The 18,697-nt window shown below is 35.7% G+C and overlaps 1 protein-coding gene across 2 annotated transcripts; it reads left to right on the top strand.

Annotated features, from left to right (window-relative positions):
* LOC109829275 (lipid phosphate phosphatase 2-like) lies at positions 3,216-10,999 on the top strand. Of its 2 annotated transcripts, none has more exons than XM_020396466.1 (9): positions 3,216-3,328; positions 5,898-6,119; positions 6,200-6,287; positions 6,376-6,485; positions 6,611-6,704; positions 7,252-7,440; positions 7,555-7,614; positions 10,478-10,502; positions 10,632-10,999. In XM_020396466.1, exons 1-9 carry the CDS (start codon positions 3,266-3,268, stop codon positions 10,714-10,716), a joined length of 936 nt encoding a protein of 311 aa, XP_020252055.1. In that variant the 5' UTR covers positions 3,216-3,265; the 3' UTR covers positions 10,717-10,999. The 2 variants fall into 2 exon arrangements, with proteins under 2 accessions (XP_020252055.1, XP_020252056.1); XM_020396467.1 differs by having other exon boundaries at positions 10,478-10,533; positions 10,663-10,999.

Genomic DNA, 18,697 nt, shown 5'->3' with positions numbered 1-18,697 from the left:
AGAGAGAGAGAGATTTGAGCAGTGGTTTATATTTAAACACTGCAGTTGATTTGAGGGATCTCAAGAATTGGGATTTTCTCTATTGTTTGTAATTTCTTGTGATTAATAAGAAATTATTTGTGCCGCTCCCGTGGACGTAGGCAAATTGCCGAACCACGTAAAATATCTGTGTTTGTGATTTGCTTGTCATATTTGTTGGATTGTACCCGAGTTGGGTTTGTTAATTTTCACCCGTGCTCACGGACTCGTTCGGTGTGCGAGCACGCTTCCGCAAAGGCGCGCAACAAAACTATAATCATTGATCTTCATCATAACTTCGGAGTTATGGTCTAATGGTTGGAGGAACCAAATTTAATAGAAAATGCATGTTGAGACAACCATTATCACAAATAACAACTTACAAACAGCGCTTCACTTCACATACTCAAAAGGAACATAATTCCAGTATAGTGTTTGTTATGCCCCGGACACACATCACCCAAAATAATGTTTCAGTTGCTCAAATATGAACACTTCCATTCACAAATAGAACCACATGCACACATTAAGTTACCTCGTCAATGCTGTGTTCTTCCTTCATTTTCCCCAATTCAACATTGTGTTCCTAATAATATGATGGGTTCTCTGCAGAATCAGCAAGTGATTATTCATCACAATCATAGCCAGTATATCTCAAAACTATATCTACAAGTTATAACAACAAACATATAAACCTCAAACAATGACCAAGTCAATCACTAGCTATGACAACAAACAGATAAACCTCAAATCACAAAAAGTAAAAACACATGCAAATAAAAAAAATGACCTTCAAAATCCGATCCCATCAAAGTGCAAAGTCTGCAATCAAAGTCTCTTTGGGAAGGAGCTGCCAATTTTTTTATTTTGTTTTTGCCCCTGATAATTCTAATTTTATATCAATAATATTGTATGTCTTTTTTAGTCATTTAACAAATTTAAGCTAGTTTTACAGCTACTTTTGCCAAACAGCTCTAATCAATCAACTAGCTACACAGCTATCGGCTTTCAGCTATAATTTCACAGCTTTCAGCTAGCTTAACAGCTTTCAGCTATAATCTCGCAGCTTTCAGCTAGTTTTGCCAAACAGAGCCAAAGTCTTTTTAGCTAGAAGGTAACACTCTTACTCTTTCAAACCTTTTAATAATTCCAAATTCCAAATTCAAGAGCAAGTTTGTCAGATTAACTATTTTACAAACTAAAATTAAACTTTAATCATTTTGGATATATAAAATTATCAGTATTAATTATCTTTTTTTACTTATAAAGAGCATAGTTTTAAATAATTATGCTAAAACCAACAGATTTGATTATTTTGTCTTCATATATTTTTTAAATTTGGATTGAACCGCTGAATTTTTATTGGCTCGAACCGTGCATTCGGTTCATACCAAATAGTTTTTAAATTTGGATTGAACCGCTGAATTTTTATTGGCTCGAACCGTGCATTCGGTTCATACCAAATAGTGCTCCCTAATTTCGATTCCATTTTCTAGAACTTATAGGTGAGGAATAAACTTAGACTAGAAAACAATTATTATTATTATTATATGTCGAAGGATAATAATTTTAAAATATCTATGATTTGAATGGAGAGAAAATAAAGAAATTAAGAAAAAGAACTGGTATGACGTCAAACAAGGTCCAACCGTCCAAGGCCAGTTATCCTTGGTTAAACCACCGCTTGAGTTTGGGGCCTACACTACAAACAATGATGTGGAGAAATGGGAATTTCAATCCCAATTAAAAATCGTTATTTCCCTATATAACTGCGATTATTATTATTACTAGTTTTTACACACGTGCAATGCATGTGATTTAATACCATGAGTATTTTTGGCAGTTTGTGCTCATTTTTTTCCTTTAAACTCTTACATCCCGATTATTTTTTTATGTTTGTTTAAATAGGATACACCCAATTTAAATTTTCATTTTTATGTTTGTTTAAATAGGATACACCCAATTTAAATTTTCATGTTGATATTTGAATTGACAAAAAACAAATATAATTTAAAAATAATTTGAATTTTCATATTATTTTTGACCGATATGAAACTAAGCTTTATTTGAGAAAGTATAGCATTGAAAAGTAAAAAATATTAAAATAGTGTTATATAAGGAAGGTGAATAATTACAAAAGACACCCTCAAAAATTTTTGTGGTTTTGAACTTTGAGAGTGTGATTTATAATTTTTAAAATTTTGAAAGAGTTTTTTAAAAAATTTACTTTTAAGTTTGATAGTTATAAATTCTATGTTTCATGTGTTGGTGGTAATTTTTTAAATGTTAGTATATTTCTTGCAACTCTAAAATTTTGAGGGTGTCTTTTGTAATTATTAAAACTATAGATTAATTTTGAAAAATATTAAATTTTAGCGGTCTATCAATCGACGAATTTGATGTGTGCTAGTTAAAAATTTTGAAAATTTAGAGTTTTTTTTTACGATTTTTAAAATTTGAGGAGTTTTTTAAAAATTTCGAGGTTAATTTTGGCAAATTTTAATTTTTTAGGTGTCTAAGGGTAATATCTTGAATTTTGAGACATTGAGGTGTTAACTGTAAATTTTAAATTCTTTGCAAACTGATGTTAATTTTTTAATTTCATGTTTTTTATTTTAAGTTTTGAGACATTGGGATGATTTTTATAATTTTGAACTTTTCAGGGTCTTTTCTGCAATTTTAAATTTTTTTATGGTTTTTTTGCAATACTTCATGTATTATAATATGTTATCTACTTGTAATTTCTTTATCTTAACAAACTAATATCATTTTTATGTTTTATATATTTTATTAATATTTTAGTTTTTTTAAATTGTTAAGCTAAACATGGTTCACATAGGATTAGGATAAGATATGATTATGATTAGGATAGATTAAGATATAAATAAAATATTCAAAATAGTGAAGGGTAATATTGAATATTGAAAATTAGAATTTGATTATAGATAAGGTAGTTCAAACTATAAAATGGTATATTTGTCTAAAAAAGATTTTCCGAATTCGTGCTTTTAAAGGGAGTATGATTATTATTATTATTATTATTATTATTATTATTTTGAAGAAATCAATTTGTTTTTTTAACTTCTTTCCTCAGCGGTTTACAAGGGTTTCTTATTGCTTTGCATTTTTTCCCCTCGTCTATTGATACTCATTTACTGCGAAATTTCAAGTAAGTGGCTGCTTTCTTCTCTTCCATTTTACCTTTTTTTTAAAAAAAAAAATTCCGAAAACAAAGTTGTGGGTTTTGATGCAGGAGGAGGAAGAAGCAGGTTGGATGCTTTATGCCTGGCTGCTGAATCCTCTACAAAGGGTAATCTCGCTTCTTCTTCTTCTTCTTGTTCATTTCGATTTTTTCGGGGGAAGAATTAATGGGTCAGTTGTTTCTCATTTGGGTGTACTGGATTCTTGTTAGATTTCTTTGAGTCGTGCAATTATAATTTTGGGAAAACCCATAAAATTTATGGTTTTATTTTAGAAAGAAACACTTAATTTCAAAATGGGGTTGTCTTGCCGTATGATTTGTTTTGTTTTTTTATTGAAGTTTGTGCTAATAAAACTTTGGTTGAATGTTAAAATGTCCTTGGCACAAAAGGTTGCAGCTGTTAATGTGGCAATTTGGGGTTCTTTAGTTCTGTTCTTGGTTCAAGGCTTCAAGTTTCATGCCACACATGTCATAGTGAAACCAAATCCCTTTACATTGAAATCCAGATTGAAGTTTCCACTTCTTCCACAAGACTTCACAATAGATAGCTGACTACTTCTTTCCATCTGAATCTTGAACTTTCCCCCCTGGCTGGAGTGGACAATGTTTTCGTGGAAAGAAGCCTTGAAGCAGAAATGCCATTGATGCTGTGCTCTTAAATAAAACTTTTCCGGTGCGGTATGAACTTACATAAGCAATCTGAAGTTCAATCTTTCTGTTTGTAGAATGCACATTGGGCTTTGCGCATGTGAGTGAGAAACATTGTCTACTCATGTGAGTGAGAAACATCGTGTAGGCTATTTTTTTCAGCCAAAAGTGTTCATGGCATTAAATTTTTTGAGGGTGGATTATAAAGGTGTCACTTTATTTGCTTAGTTTTCCATTTAATAACTTACCCAAACAAAAATTCTGATATCGATGGACTAATTTTCCAGTGTTTCATCTTTGTCAGCCGCTTGGCTTTGTCCTCCCACCTTGGTCACATGATTGTTGAGCTGTCCTGTGGGCTCTACTAGCTTATTAGCTTTGAGTAAATCTCTGCTTTGCAGCTCAAACAAGCTGTCCTGATCTTGGGATTACCCCCGGTTGGAACTTGAGTATTTGGCATTATCCTCATTGCATTAGGGTTAGGTTTCCTGAACAACTTCATAAAGAGTCAAGGCAGAACTGTTCATATTTTTCCCTCTCCTTTTCCGTTTGGGGTTTTATGGAGAAGAATAAATGGCTCAGTTATTGTTCGTTTGGGTATATTAGATTCTTGTTCTTGGTAATGATTGAAGAGTGAGCAAAACCCTTTAAACATCTTTGGATCAAGTGATAACTTTGGAGAAAATCAAGAAGAAAACCTTATCTTACCTGACAAAGAAAAAGACCTGATTCAGACCAAAATCCTAAATGTATCTCAAAAGAGATTCTAACCCAATTTTGTTTTAATTTAAATCATTCCTGTACCTACAGATAGACATTGAAATTATCTAAAAATTTTCAAATTACAGTGGTCAATTGTTTAAACAATCTGGATAACTAACTCTATCTGTCAATCGCATCAATGACTTCCAAATACACTCGCTTCATGAGTCTATATTTAGAATCCAATTGGATGGTGAACATCTGGAATGATCCTTCAAATGTATTGTGAATCATGAGTCTATATTTAGAATCCAATTGGATGGTGAACATCTGGAATGATCCTTCAAATGTATTGTGAAGCTTTAAGTAAAGCTATGCAGGACAATCATTCCATTAAATGAGATAGCAATTGATCTGGCAAGAAATGAAAGACAGTTAATTTGGATTCACAAGCTTGACGAGAGGCAAATGGTCTGAATATAAGAGATTGCACCGTAGTTGTTGCTGACTTGACAAAAGTGGCCTTCTAGTGGAATCTGATATCTTATATTCAGATAAACCTATCATCATTGACCCCCCAATAAACTTTCACTTAACTCTTGCAAAACTTGAATACTATTTGGGAATGGAACTCAATTATCATACCTAACATTTAGTTATTTCCTTCCACTAACAAGTGTATCCATCTATTTGTTTCTCCAACCAAATTCTGCAGATTCCGTGATGTGATGAAGCCTCAGAGAAATTTCTTAAGAGGAGCTTTGACTCTGATTTATCTAGGAAGGCAGGTTGAAATCAAAAGTGAAAAAACTTTGCTTGAATTTATATTCTACTCATTCTTCCTATGCTTACATAAACTTCAGAGTGTCACCATCATATCAATGAAGCTTGTCGGATATTAATTATAATGCTGCTTTTTTCCTGCACAAGGTATTTAATTTCCATTTCCAATCCTATCCATGGAGGTTGCAGATTATCATGAGATAAGTCTTAATGGTACGCTTTGAACATCTGGCTTAACTGAACAAGGATGGCAATATTGGGGAACATTCGCGAAAAGGGCATTCTATTGCATAGTTATTCTTTCTAAATTTAGCAAATTCATGTTTTCATACTAGTTTAAACAATGAGAAAATAGCTTGATGCTTACTGTATCTATGAAATATATGATCAACATGGTCCAGAATAAGTCTAGTTTTCTCGTTTTAACTTGCCTTATTCAAATTTAATTTGGGAATCTTATTTGAGACTTAACTACTTATTACAGTACGCAGACTTTGAAGAACTTGTTCTGGTTTAGTCTGATCCAGATTTTTCTGTGTATCAGGACAATATGAGGGAGATTCAGCTGGGCGCACACACAGTTCAGTCTCATGGTGTTAAAGTAGCAAAGTCTCACAAACATGATTGGGTTATTCTCATCTTCCTTGGAGTAATGGTGATAATCTTAAATCTAATCCATCCTTTTCACCGCTTTGTCAGTAAGGATATGATGACTGATCTGAGATATCCTCTCAAAAGTAATAGTGTCCCTGTGTGGGCTGTTCCGGTATGTTTTCAGCTGTTCTTTTGGTCATCATCAGTTAAGAACTGTGGTGTTTTCAGGGTTAATTTTTTTGATGCTATCAGATGATTACAGTATTATTGCCTATTGCCATATTTGTTGGCTTCTATTTTCGTAGGAGAGATGTTTATGATCTTCATCATGCTATACTAGGTATTCCTAGTGTCTTATCTCCTTTTCTTTTTATATGTTATTTTCTCACTGTTGTTGACATGTTGACATAAAAATGCCTGGAAACTAGGTATCTTGTTCTCTGTGCTTATAACTGGAGTCTTAACTGATGCAATCAAAGATGCAGTTGGACGTCCTCGGCCTGACTTTTTCTGGCGATGTTTTCCTGAGGGGAAAGAGGTTTGTGCATCATGATCTCTCTCTCTCTCTCTCTCTCTCTCTCTACACGTGTCACTGTAGGTCCATTCATCTTTCCTTTATTTTTAACATGACAATGAGGAATATTTTGCTGTATGTCTGTCCAGGTGTATGATAAAGTAACTGGAAATGCTATCTGTAATGGAGCTAAAAATGTCATAAAGGAAGGTTACAAGAGTTTTCCTAGTGGTCATACTTCATGTAAGCAATATAATATCTTTTGTATTTTGACTCATTATTCATAAGGAATGCAATGTGATTATTTATATTTGGTAACTTTTAATGTAGTGGGAGATGGGAATAACTCAATTAGCATGATTTTGGTGTTCTAAATGATTTATAAGAAAATGACCTCAAATATGGTGAGGGTTTCATGTTCAGCCTTCTATACCTTTAGAAGTCAATTTATTGGTGGTAATGATATATAAAGAGTAGCCTAGCAAATTATTTTTAGACAAATTAAATTGGAGGCATGTGTACCCTTCACTTTAATCCAGTTAGTGGTCTTATCATCAAATTGAAATTCCGTTAGGCATTTTGAGTTTTTACTACTGAGTCCTTAGTGTTTGCCCTTCACAAATTGGTTCTGAGAGTTCCACCGTTGACAAGGCGAGTTTCCTGAAAAATATACTTAAAATATTAGGATCTATATGATACAGCACTTCACTAATACCATTGTATTTCTCTTGTTCTATAAAATTTTATATGAAATTAAAGTTTAATAGAATTTGATTTTTTTCTCGTGCAGGGTCCTTTGCAGGCCTTGGCTTTCTTGCATTGTATTTGTCTGGGAAAATCAGAGTGTTTGACCGTCGGGGTCATGTGGCAAAGCTTTGCATTGTTTTCCTCCCATTACTTATTGCATGTATGATTGGAATTTCACGAGTGGATGACTATTGGCATCATTGGCAGGATGTCTTTGCTGGTGGTCTTCTAGGTCTGTGTTGTTTGAAATTGATCGTCATCCTATAACGCACAAACTTTGAGAACATGACCTATTAAATTTCTAGTTCTCAGTGCAAATGTAATTTGTTAGGATATAATGTTGCAGGCAGCGTAATGGCTACATTTTGCTATCTACAGTTCTTCCCTGCCCCTTATCATGCTGAAGGTACCATGTCATACATTATTATTCCAAAACTTCCATAGTAATTATATGATAATTTCAGGGTATTATAAAACTTCGCAGCTTTTACTTATTTTTTTAAGTCTAAATAGCTGTCCCATATTACCAGTATATACATGAACTGGCACAGACAGATGTTCCTTCTCTCCCACCCTGTCCAAAGTCCAAACACATGACCACATGCATGCATGAACACATTTTTTATGTATGAGCTAGCACACATAAGTGCGCAATATGATGATCTTCTTCATGATTTTTTATGTGCCAAAGCATGCAGGTGTGATCTTATGCTAAGAACTAAGAAGTTCCACTTTTGGTATTTATTGTTGTGTTGCATTTCTGTTTCTCCCTTGTTAGCTAGAACGGAAGGCACTTGATCGTCCTGCATATCTTGGTGATAATTGCCTTTGTTTCAACTTGCTTTTCCTTTTAATGGAAGGCACTTGATCGTCCTGCATATCTTGGTGATAATTGCCTTTGTTTCAACTTGCTTTTCCTTTTAATTAACAATAAACCTACGTGAGGTTGGCATTGGTGATAATTGCCTTTGTTTCAACTTGCTTTTCCTTTTAATTAACAATAAACCTACGTGAGGTTGGCGTCTGTTCAACCTTTTAAAATGATTGTTTGCTTTTTTTTTCCCTCCTGGACTGAACTGTTTAGAAAGAATGCTGTAGCTACAGTTACATATCTTTTCATTTCATATATGGTACAATCTGTGTCACAGTCACCAATAGGGATTTGTTAGGTTAGAGAGAGAAATAATACTCGCAGTATAGAAGTTCACCATCTAAGTGATCTTGTGATGTTTATTACAGATATCTTAACCAGATAAGCGTGTAACTTACAGGGAATGATTAAGGTGGAACCTTAGTGAACTATCAATAGCAAGAGGGATAAAGATGGAGCTGTTTCTTTCTACCTTTATGATCAAGGAAACTTGACCTTGTGATTCTTGTTCGAAGTTGAAAACTTTACTTTGAAACTGGGTTTACAGTTCTGTCTCATGACTTGTCAACCAAGAAGACAGTTGACACCTCATCCCAAACTTTATAGTATGCAAAAAATTGATCAATCATACTTGTATATAATTAATCATACTTATATTGTAATAATTATATTTAGATATTTATTCTTTTAAGTCTTCTATTAGTTAGATAATATCCAAAAAATTCTAGTCGCGGGTACCGATGTCGTTTTGTAATAATTATACCAATCACTTCTAGTATCATGACTTGATCAAAATTCAAGAAGAAACTGTGATTTTGGTTCTAGTCGCAGGTACCGGCGTCCTTTTGAAAATTACCAAAATTATTAAACAAAACAACTAAGGGTTCATAAAATTGAATCGTTGCACCATATAATATTATATTTCAATGCTTTTCAACTTATCATGAAACTTTATGAAAAAATAAGCTGCTAATAAATTTTAAGGGTGTTTCATATATGTATTTATTTATGTATACATACATATTGATAACATGTATACATGCAAATAATGAGTATCATTGTCAGATGATGAGATTTCTCATACATGAGTAACGCGGTTGAATCTCGCCCAAGAGAGAGTGTGTGTGTTTCTTTTTTGTTTGCGGGTAGGGGGATATGATAACCCATTAATCTTATTTTTTTCTGAGGGGATTTTTCCATATACAATAATGTGGTTTAATCCCAACCAAGTGAATGAAAGGAGAGATAAATCCTTATACACTTAACCACACTATTGTATATGAGAGAATCCGCTCGTATGACCCACACTATTGTATATGAGAGAATCCGCTCGTATGACATATGCTACTCATGAACCTCATGTATATATGGTAATAATGGGTATGACGTGACGAATCCGCTCGTATGACATATGCTACTCATGAACCTCATGTATATATGGTAATAATGGGTATGACGTGACGGCTAATTTTACTGAATGAGTTACCAATAGATAGATCAGTGGTTTAACCCACCTATTAATCACAATGGAGCATATGGACCTCATCACTTATCTCTTGGTGGCTCATGTTAATAAATATCTAGTATAGCAGGTGACATGCATCTGGCTAGCTTTTCAGCTCACTTTGCGAGGTGAGGTCTACCACCTCATTTAGCAAAATGAGTTATACCAAGAGACAGGAGTAGACTAGTCAACATACTCTGGTATGACTCGCAAGATGAGTCTTACTACTAGTCTATCTCTTGGTAGCTCATTTAGCAAATAAGCTTCTACTCCAGCCCATTTTCACACACACAACCCACATGCTCATGCATGCGCATGCCCACCTGCACATATTCAGATTTTAGTATCCAACTTTCTTCCTTTCAAGTGTGTTAAGCTGTCACTTTGTTGACATATATGGTAGGTCAGGTGAGGTGAAATGTTCTTTGTCCTCACATAAGTACACACTTTTAGGTGAGAATTTCAGCCATGTGTTGTAGCATAATTTTCAATGATCAATTTTCTTTAAGAGTGAGGTGCACAAACCCAATATGCAAACCTGATTCTGTTGATTCCTCTGTCTTTGAAGTTATCAATTCTTTTTTAGTATGAACTTAACAGATATTATTCTAATATCTTTTGGATGACATTTTTCAAGCTCGTTGCACATAGCACCTAATATGTTCGTATAGTTTGTGGTTCTTCTTAACTGTTTTCTAATCAAAGAACTGAAAGAATTTTCAGATAAATTGATTGCTCCATTTCGACACAAAATGCTATAACATATACATAGCTCATTAGGATTCATGAAACCACAATTGCTTCGAATTTCTGCGTTAAACCTTTTTTAAGGAATTTGTTAGTGACTTGCTTTCTTGTTGTAGAATTTGTTAGTGACTTCCTTTCTTGTTGTAGGTTGGGGACCTTATGCTTATTTCAGGATGCTGGAGGAGACACGAGGGCTGGCAAACCAGGTTGGGGACCTTATGCTTATTTCAGGATGCTGGAGGAGACACGAGGGCTGGCAAACCCAACACTTCCAGTGAACCAGCAAGCTGAAGAAAGTCAGGATGCTGGAGGAGACACGAGGGCTGGCAAACCCAACACTTCCAGTGAACCAGCAAGCTGAAGAAAGTCACTATCAGATTGCCTGAGACACACCATGCACGCACCATACTCGTTGAATTGGAATCCGGAAGTGTGTAAATTAAAATGTGACTCAAAGATAAAATTTGGCCTGAATTTTTTTTTAATTTACTGGTTCTAATTCATTACACCATGTTCATGGTTTGATCACATTCCACGAGATTTATTGGGGTCAAGGACAATGGTTCAGCATGTAGCTCAAACAACATCTTAGGATAGTTACTTTTTGAAATTTTGTACGAAAAGTTTGTGGGTTTGACTATGCTTACTGAATTTTTTCTGCAGGTGTAATTGTTTATGTGATGTAGGACGCTTAACAGAAAATTTAATGGATGATTCGGACATTCACGAGCTAAATACAGATTTATACTTCCGTAAAGAAACAATCATATCTTTTAATCCGGAAGGCGGATTCTGACATATTATATATATAAATCGTCTATCTCGACGAGATGGAGCCAACCAGATTGTCAGATTTTTACAATCTCATTAGTTATACTCAGATTTAGCTAAAATCTGAAATTAAAGCTTTAGTTTATTTTTAGTAATAAAGTTGGAGTCTTTTAGATTAGGAAATAAATTTAATTTTATAGTCAAATTAGATTAGGAAACAAAATCAATTTTGATTCATGATTTGTTTCCTCTATTATAGGGTGTCTTTTTTAGGATAGAACTTGATACTTTCTATTTTTGTAATTCTAGTTTTAGTAGGAGTCTTATTTGTTTTATCTATTTAAGAAGAGTTATGTAACCCTAAAGAAGAATATTCATCAATAAAATTTCTCTTTTTTAATATTTTCTTCGTGGATTCGAAGCTCGTTCTTTGTGGATTCAGAGAACACCATTGGTGAACACTCTTCGTGGATTCGAAGTTTTTTAATATTTTCCTCTATTATACGACAGCTTACCTTATTAATCATGGCCCATCAGTTCCATTAGATTTTAGAATTCCAGAGGATGTTTGGAGTGGCAAGAAGGTCAATCTCTCACACCTGCGAGTATTTGGTTGTGTGGTTTATGTTCATATCAGTGATCACGTTGGGGACAAGCTAGAGGCTAAGTCACAAAAGTGCACATTCATTGGATACGACGTTGATGAGTTCGGGTATCGTCTGTGGGATAAGAAGAACAGGAAGATCATCAGAAACAGGGACGTGATATTCAATGAGGAGGTGATGTACAATAACAGGAAAAATGCTAATGATAGCCAAAACAGTGGGAGTAGCACTTCAGATGTAGGTGGATCCAAGTACATGGATATAAAAGAACTTCCAGATAGGGGTGATGATATTTGTTTTGACCGCGGAACGGAGGAGGCTTCAGGTGCAGAAGAAACAACCTAGTGCATGGAGCTTAGGAGGTCATCCAGGGTACCCAAACCAAATCTCATATATCTTTCATCTCTTGACTACTTATTGTTGACAGATAGCGGTGAGTCGGAGTGCTATGAAGGGCAATGCAAGTGAGTGAATCTCAGCAGTGGGAGCATGCGATGCAAGAGGAGATGAATTCTCTACTCACTAATGAGACATGAGAGTTAGCCCAGCTACCTGCACAGAAGAAGATCTTACATAACAAATAGGTCTACTGGGTCAAGCAAGAGAGTGATGGAAGCAAGAGATTCAATGTCAGATTAGTAGTGAAGGGGTTTCAACAGCGGAAAGGAGTGGACTACACAGAGATACTTTCCCCTGTTATGAAGCTCACAACCATCAGAGTGGTGTTGAGTTTGGTAGCTGCAGAAGATCTCTTTCTTGAATAGTTAGATATGAAGACTGCTTTTCTTCATGATGACTTGGATGAAGAAATCTACATGAAGCAGCTTGTTAGCTTCATTGAAGAAGGAAAGAAAGAGATGGTGTGCAAGCTCAAGAAAAGCTTATATGGCTTGAAACAGGCTCCGAGACAGTGATATAAGAAGTTTGATAACTTCATGCAAAAAAATGACTACAAAAGTTATAATTAGGATCATTGCTGTTATTTCAAAAGGTTCGAGTCCAGCTTCATTATCTTGTTATTATATGTTGATGACATGTATTTCAAAAGGTTCGAGTCCAGCTTCATTATCTTGTTATTATATGTTGATGACATGTTGGTAGCAGGATCGTGTTTAGAAGATATAAATTTGTTATTATATGTTGATGACATGTTGGTAGCAGGATCGTGTTTAGAAGATATAAACAGTTTGAAGAAGCAGCTAGCAAAGGAATTTACAATGAAGGATCTGGGTGTAGCAAAGCAGATTCTAAGGATGCGAATCAGTAGGGATGAAGCTGAATGGACGTTGAGATTGAGCCAAGCTGAATACATTGAGAAGGTAATTCAGATGTTCAATATGCAGGATGCTAAAGCTGTTAGCACGCCCCTTGGAAGTCAGTTCAAGTTATCTGAGGAAAAATCGCCTAAGACAGATGCAGATAGAGAGCATATGAGCAGGGTGCCATATTCTTCAGTCATTGGGATTCTCATGTACGCGATGGTTTGCACAAGGCCAGACATCGCCCATGCAGTGGGAGTTGTGAGCAGGTTTGCAAGCAATCCAGGGAAGCAGTATTGGGAGGCCGTGAAGTGGATAATGCGGTACTTGAAATGAACAACGAACAAGCCACTATGTTTTAGGAGGAAGGAGTTGGTGCTGCAGGGATACGTGGATACGGACTTCGTCGGTGATCATAATACGAGGCGAAGCACCACGAGATATGTTTATACCTTAATGTCGACAGCAGTGAGCTGTGTCTCACGTTTGTAAAAGATTGTGACTTTGTCTATAACTGAGGCTGATTATGTCGCGGTGACTGAAACAAGCAAGGAGATGATCTGGTTGAACGGGTGTTTGGAAGAGTTGGATCTGAAGCAAGGGAGAGGAGTTCTTTATTGTGATAGTCAGAGAGCTATATATTTTGCCAAGAATCCAATATATTATGCCAGAACAAAGCATATCGACGTAAAATACCATTTTATACACTCGCTAGTTGAAGACGGAAAGTTACATTTGATAATGATTTTGGGGAGCCAAAATCCGACGGACATGTTGACGAAGGCAGTCATCCTTTAGAAACTGGAGTTGTGCGTGTTAGACCCTAGAGGGGGGGTGATTAGGGTCTTATGCTAATCTAATCCGATTAAATGCCAATTAAAATTAATTAATGAGTTATCCTAGCAAGTATGAAATATGACACGATATATGAGCTAGGATAAGCAATATGAACAATGAGATATATCCTAGCAAAGAGATATATGATGAAGTATATGCAAGGATATATAAACTCAAGGGAAAACAATCTAAACTAGATAGTGGGCAATATAATCAACAAGCAATATACAAAGGCGATATAAGATATGAACATAAAAGGAAGTGCGCCAATGCAATCATAAACAAACAATATGATTACGGAGTTCGGTCCCCACGACCTACGTCTCCGCTCCTCACCTCGAGGAGATCTCCACTATCACAACCGGGTTTTCTACGTTCACCCGAACAACGTTTACACCTCACAATACAATCACTATGCAATCACACCTCACACACTAAGTGTTGGTCCTAGCCCGTGTCCTCCTCCTCAAGTGCTCGGTTACAACCTCTCCCTAGGCACGTCAACCGACGCCACTCCTCTTGGATTCGACCCCGTCTCTCACCACACACTTCTCTCGGTGTACAAGTGTATTACAAGTGAATCCTCACAATTAGGCTCAATACAAAGTATTTGTTCTCTACAATGAATGAGAACAAATTATAAGCTCACTCTCTAAGTTACACAATCCCACAACCCAATTATACTATGAATGTAAATACAATAAGCTCAATAGGTTGTGTGTGAACAAAGAGATAATAAAATCAACTAAACTCAATATGAACACTAGCTTAATAAAAAGATAATCAAACAATATAAAATATGAAGCTAGATTGAGTTTAGAAAACTTCTCAATAGATCTCTTAAACCAGCCACAAACCCCCAAAAACCGAAAATATCAAAAACTAGCCGTTACTAGCCGTTATAGGCTAAAAAGACCAAAATACCCCAAATTCCAGCATTCTGGAAATTTGTGTATCTAACTTTGTAAAATCAATTAAAAATAGTAAATCAACTCCAAAATTTATGAAACTTTGAGGGAAGGTTCTAAACATGTAGAAGAATATTTTAGAGAAATAATTTCTGAAAAATATTTTCTCATTTGAGAGAAATAAATGTTTGAACACAGATATACAGTTTCTGAAAATCTGCTAACATACACGATTTTGTAAAATCAATTGGGCACAGTAAATCAACTCCAAAAATGGAAAAATTTTGAGAAAAGTTTATAAACATGTAGATAAACATTTCAAAAAAATAATTTCTTAAATATCACTTCCCATTTGTGAAAACTCATCTGTTTTGTAAAAACATGCACGAACGAAAAACATGATTTTGAAAATTCAATTAAACGTAACAAATCAATTTCAAACTTGATGAAATGTAAACATGAAAACAAACATGTTAGAAAAAGAATTTCTCAAATTGAAATTTTTATTTGTGAAAACTCATGTATTTTGTAAAACTTATAAATACATGTGTACATAAACAACTTTACCATGTGAAACCAAACATGTATATATATATATGAATATGTATTTGTTTCATATTAAAACTTAAAAGCCAAGAACCAAAACTTGTGTATATATATATAACTATATATATAAAAACAAAATATGTGTGTGTGTGTGTGTGTATATATTGAGCTTAACGTACTTAACACACATAATATAAAACCTAAACTAAGTTACCCAAGCCGATCTTGATCTTCACCGCCAACCTCCTTTGGATATGATCGTTGAAGCTCTATTCCATCCATCCTCCAACACGTTGTTTGTCTATAATAAATAAGAAAACACAAATACTAGACAAACAACATTAGTGGTAAATTGTTTGTTAAACATCATCAAAACAAAAAGGCCAACAGTGCGCAACTTCAGTTGGCCTTCACGAGTAGAAGACGAAGGCGGAGCCACACTACGAGGATCGGCGAGATCGTTGGGATATTGTTGATTGAAAAAATGATTTTCCAAGGAGGAAAAGATACATGCGAAGAAGGGGAGAGTTCGCTGATGGCACTTTGGTCTCCAAGTGGGAGATTGTTAGTCTAAAAGTGTAGACCCAAAGTCGAAGCCAAAGCTGGAATCAAGAAGATAAAGAAAAAATCGAGAAAACAGGAGGAGGCCTACACGGTCGACCGCGGCGGTCGACCGCGAACGTGCACAGAGCTGGGTAGAGCCTGGAGCTGAAGGCGGTCGACCGCGACGGTTGACCGCACAAACCTCTGTAATGGATTTTGATCTCGGGTTTTGGTTCGGTCAACCGTCGCGGGCGATCGTGGATACCCTGTAGGATTTTTTGGGCTCTGTCGTTTGATATGGTAGACCGCGATACCTGCGCGGTCGACCGCGATGCAGTCAGCCAGTTTCCTTATTTGTTTTGGATTCTGTTTCTTCCAGGACTCTATATATACCTAAACGTTTTTCGGGCTTGATAGAACACAAAAAGAGAGCTTTTTGACTGTAGAAAAGAGAGAGAATCTCAGATAGATAAAACCCTAGTTTGAGAGCTTGTAATTCTTCTTTAATTAATAAAAGAATTGTGTGGTGTGGATCCCGAGGACGTAGGCACGTTTGCCGAACCTCGTTAAATCTGTTATGTTCATCTCCTTTACTCTTTTATAATTGTACAAGAAATTACATCTTTAACGAAGGGATTTCTCTTCGTTAAAGAGCGAAAAACCTTCGTTATTGTATGCTAACGACGGGGAAAAATCCCTTCGTTGCCCGTTGTTGAAGCCCTCTTCGTTAAATGGTCACGAAGGGATATACTACCCGTCGTTATAGAGTCTATAACGACGGAACATATTACCGTCATTAATATTTACAATGGTAATTATCACCGTCGTTACCATCAGTGACTGGGATATTTTCCCGTCGTTACCATCAGTGATAGGATATGTTACCATCGTTACCATTAGTGACAGAATATTTTACCATCGTTACCATTAGTTACGCGGATATTTTCCCGTCGTTGAAGACTAATTAATGACGGTTGGATACCGTCGTAAAAGTCCTCATAATTGGTAATTAGTAACCCATCAACGACGGTGATTTCCCGTCGTTGATGAACAAAATACGGTTTATAAAACCGTCATTGTAGACTACAAATTTCTAATATACATTAATAATAATTTATCCATTCATAGGCAACTCATATTATTCTCAACCTGACACTAAGATTCACAACAAAAATATATTAAAAATACCCAATAATGAATAAGAGGAAAAATAAAAATTTCATTAATTAATAACATCAATAAATAAAATTCCATCATCCTCAAATATTCAATATTAATAACAAGAGTTAATATTCTAATTGTTCCAAAGAAAAATACATGAAACTATCTAAAATAATAAAATAAAAGTTTGGGAAATATACAATCTTTCATCTTTAATCGTCGTCAAAAAAAGACTCGAGCTACCCCCCCCCCCTAATCTTGCATGGATAGCCTGAAAAATTTTTCCCCCCCCCCCCTAATCTTGCATGGATAGCCTGAAAAATTTTAAAAAAATCACATAATTAAGAAATATCAATTAAGTAAATATTATCTTATTAAGTAAAAATCATATTTTTAGTGCAAGTAGTCAATCATAAAAATATATAAGAGATTTTACAAAAAATAATTACCTAGTCCTACACACGTTCTCGAGTTTGAGGAGTCAATGAAGGTGATTGCCTAAAAAAAAAGTTCTTGCATAGCTTTCACTTGTAACTCCAACTCAGACATCCTTTGTTGTTGTTGCTCCTGCTCATCTAAGCGTTGTTGAAGCATCTAGTTCTTTCTCTTTTCTTCTATAATTCGTGCTTCCAGATCAGATCGACTAGGGAGCGGTCTTCTCAAATCTTTCAAAGTAGTCCCGCCACCAAATACAGTGATGTGACAATGAGATTGCTTCCCCCAGATTTTCTCAGCTATCTCAATGTCTGAAAGTGAAGGGTTTGCTTGCTTGACTTGGACAATTTCATCCTATAAAAAGTAAATTCATATGGTTAGTACTATATAATTATAGGTGTTAAAAAATGCTGAAAGATATCCAAATACAGCTGTATGTTGAAAAATTGCAGTAAAGAGAAGAAAAGAAATTTGACTTTGATTCTTTTAATCTCGGTTACAATTCGATTACAAAAGAGAGGAGAACGAAATTGGTTCTTTCTCTTTGTTTAAAACTGGGTTCTTCACGGTAGCGATGAAATGCCTCCCTCGATTGCTCGCGTCGAGTTTGCTCTCCGTTGACGATCCGCACGTCTTGATTCACTGGAACGATGTCTTCTCCTCACGATTTGACGTTGTGGAGAACTTACGTGGCAAGTTTTAGAACTCTGGATGAGTTGATAACTCTGCACGAGTTGGAAACTCTTGAAAAAGAGTTAAATTGAACCGAGAATCGGTTTTCAAGCCAAGGTCGAAGGCTCTCGGGACTGATCCTAAAAGATGAATGTCGATCTCTTCTGCTGCCATGTCCCAGATCCGAAAAAATGCCAGCCTTCAGTGGTCGATCTGAGCCAAGAAATTCCAACCCTGAACTCAGTTGAGTTTACTCACTTTTATAGGGGATTAAGGGGGTGTAACTGCCCTCTAAATCCGCTCTTAAGTGGGGCGTGATTTCCTCAGATCATGGGGAAAAACGATTCTGAAACCGTTCGACTCATATTTGAATGAGTCAAACACCCACGTCTTAGGATTGAGACGCGAGGTTGGGTGTTGACTGAACATCCAGAACGCAAGGGTCGCTCACGTTTCGCCTGTTGTAACGCGGGTCCGACTCCAGCGTTTTGATGTTGTAACGCGGGTTTGACCCTGGCGTTTTGATGTTATAACGTGGGTTCGACCCTCGCGTTTTGATGTTGTAACGCGGGATTGACTCCAGCGTTTTGATTTTGTAACGTGGGTTCGACCCTCGCGTTTTGATGTTCT

The sequence above is a fragment of the Asparagus officinalis genome, chromosome 1 (genome assembly GCF_001876935.1).
Source record: "Asparagus officinalis chromosome 1, Aspof.V1, whole genome shotgun sequence".
Lineage (NCBI taxonomy): Eukaryota > Viridiplantae > Streptophyta > Magnoliopsida > Asparagales > Asparagaceae > Asparagus > Asparagus officinalis.
The sequence above is the reverse complement of the archived record's forward strand: the minus strand, read 5'-3'. Positions and strand labels throughout refer to the sequence as shown.

Excerpts from the sequence above, each read along its gene's own strand:
- LOC109829275 (XM_020396466.1), top strand. The coding sequence starts at position 3,266 with ATGCAGGAGGAGGAAGAAGCAGGTTGGATGCTTTATGCCTGGCTGCTG. Across the intron at positions 7,615-10,477 it reads TGCCCCTTATCATGCTGAAG|GTTGGGGACCTTATGCTTAT; the intron begins GTACCATGTCAT and ends TTCTTGTTGTAG. Across the intron at positions 10,503-10,631 it reads GGACCTTATGCTTATTTCAG|GATGCTGGAGGAGACACGAG; the intron begins GATGCTGGAGGA and ends GAAGAAAGTCAG.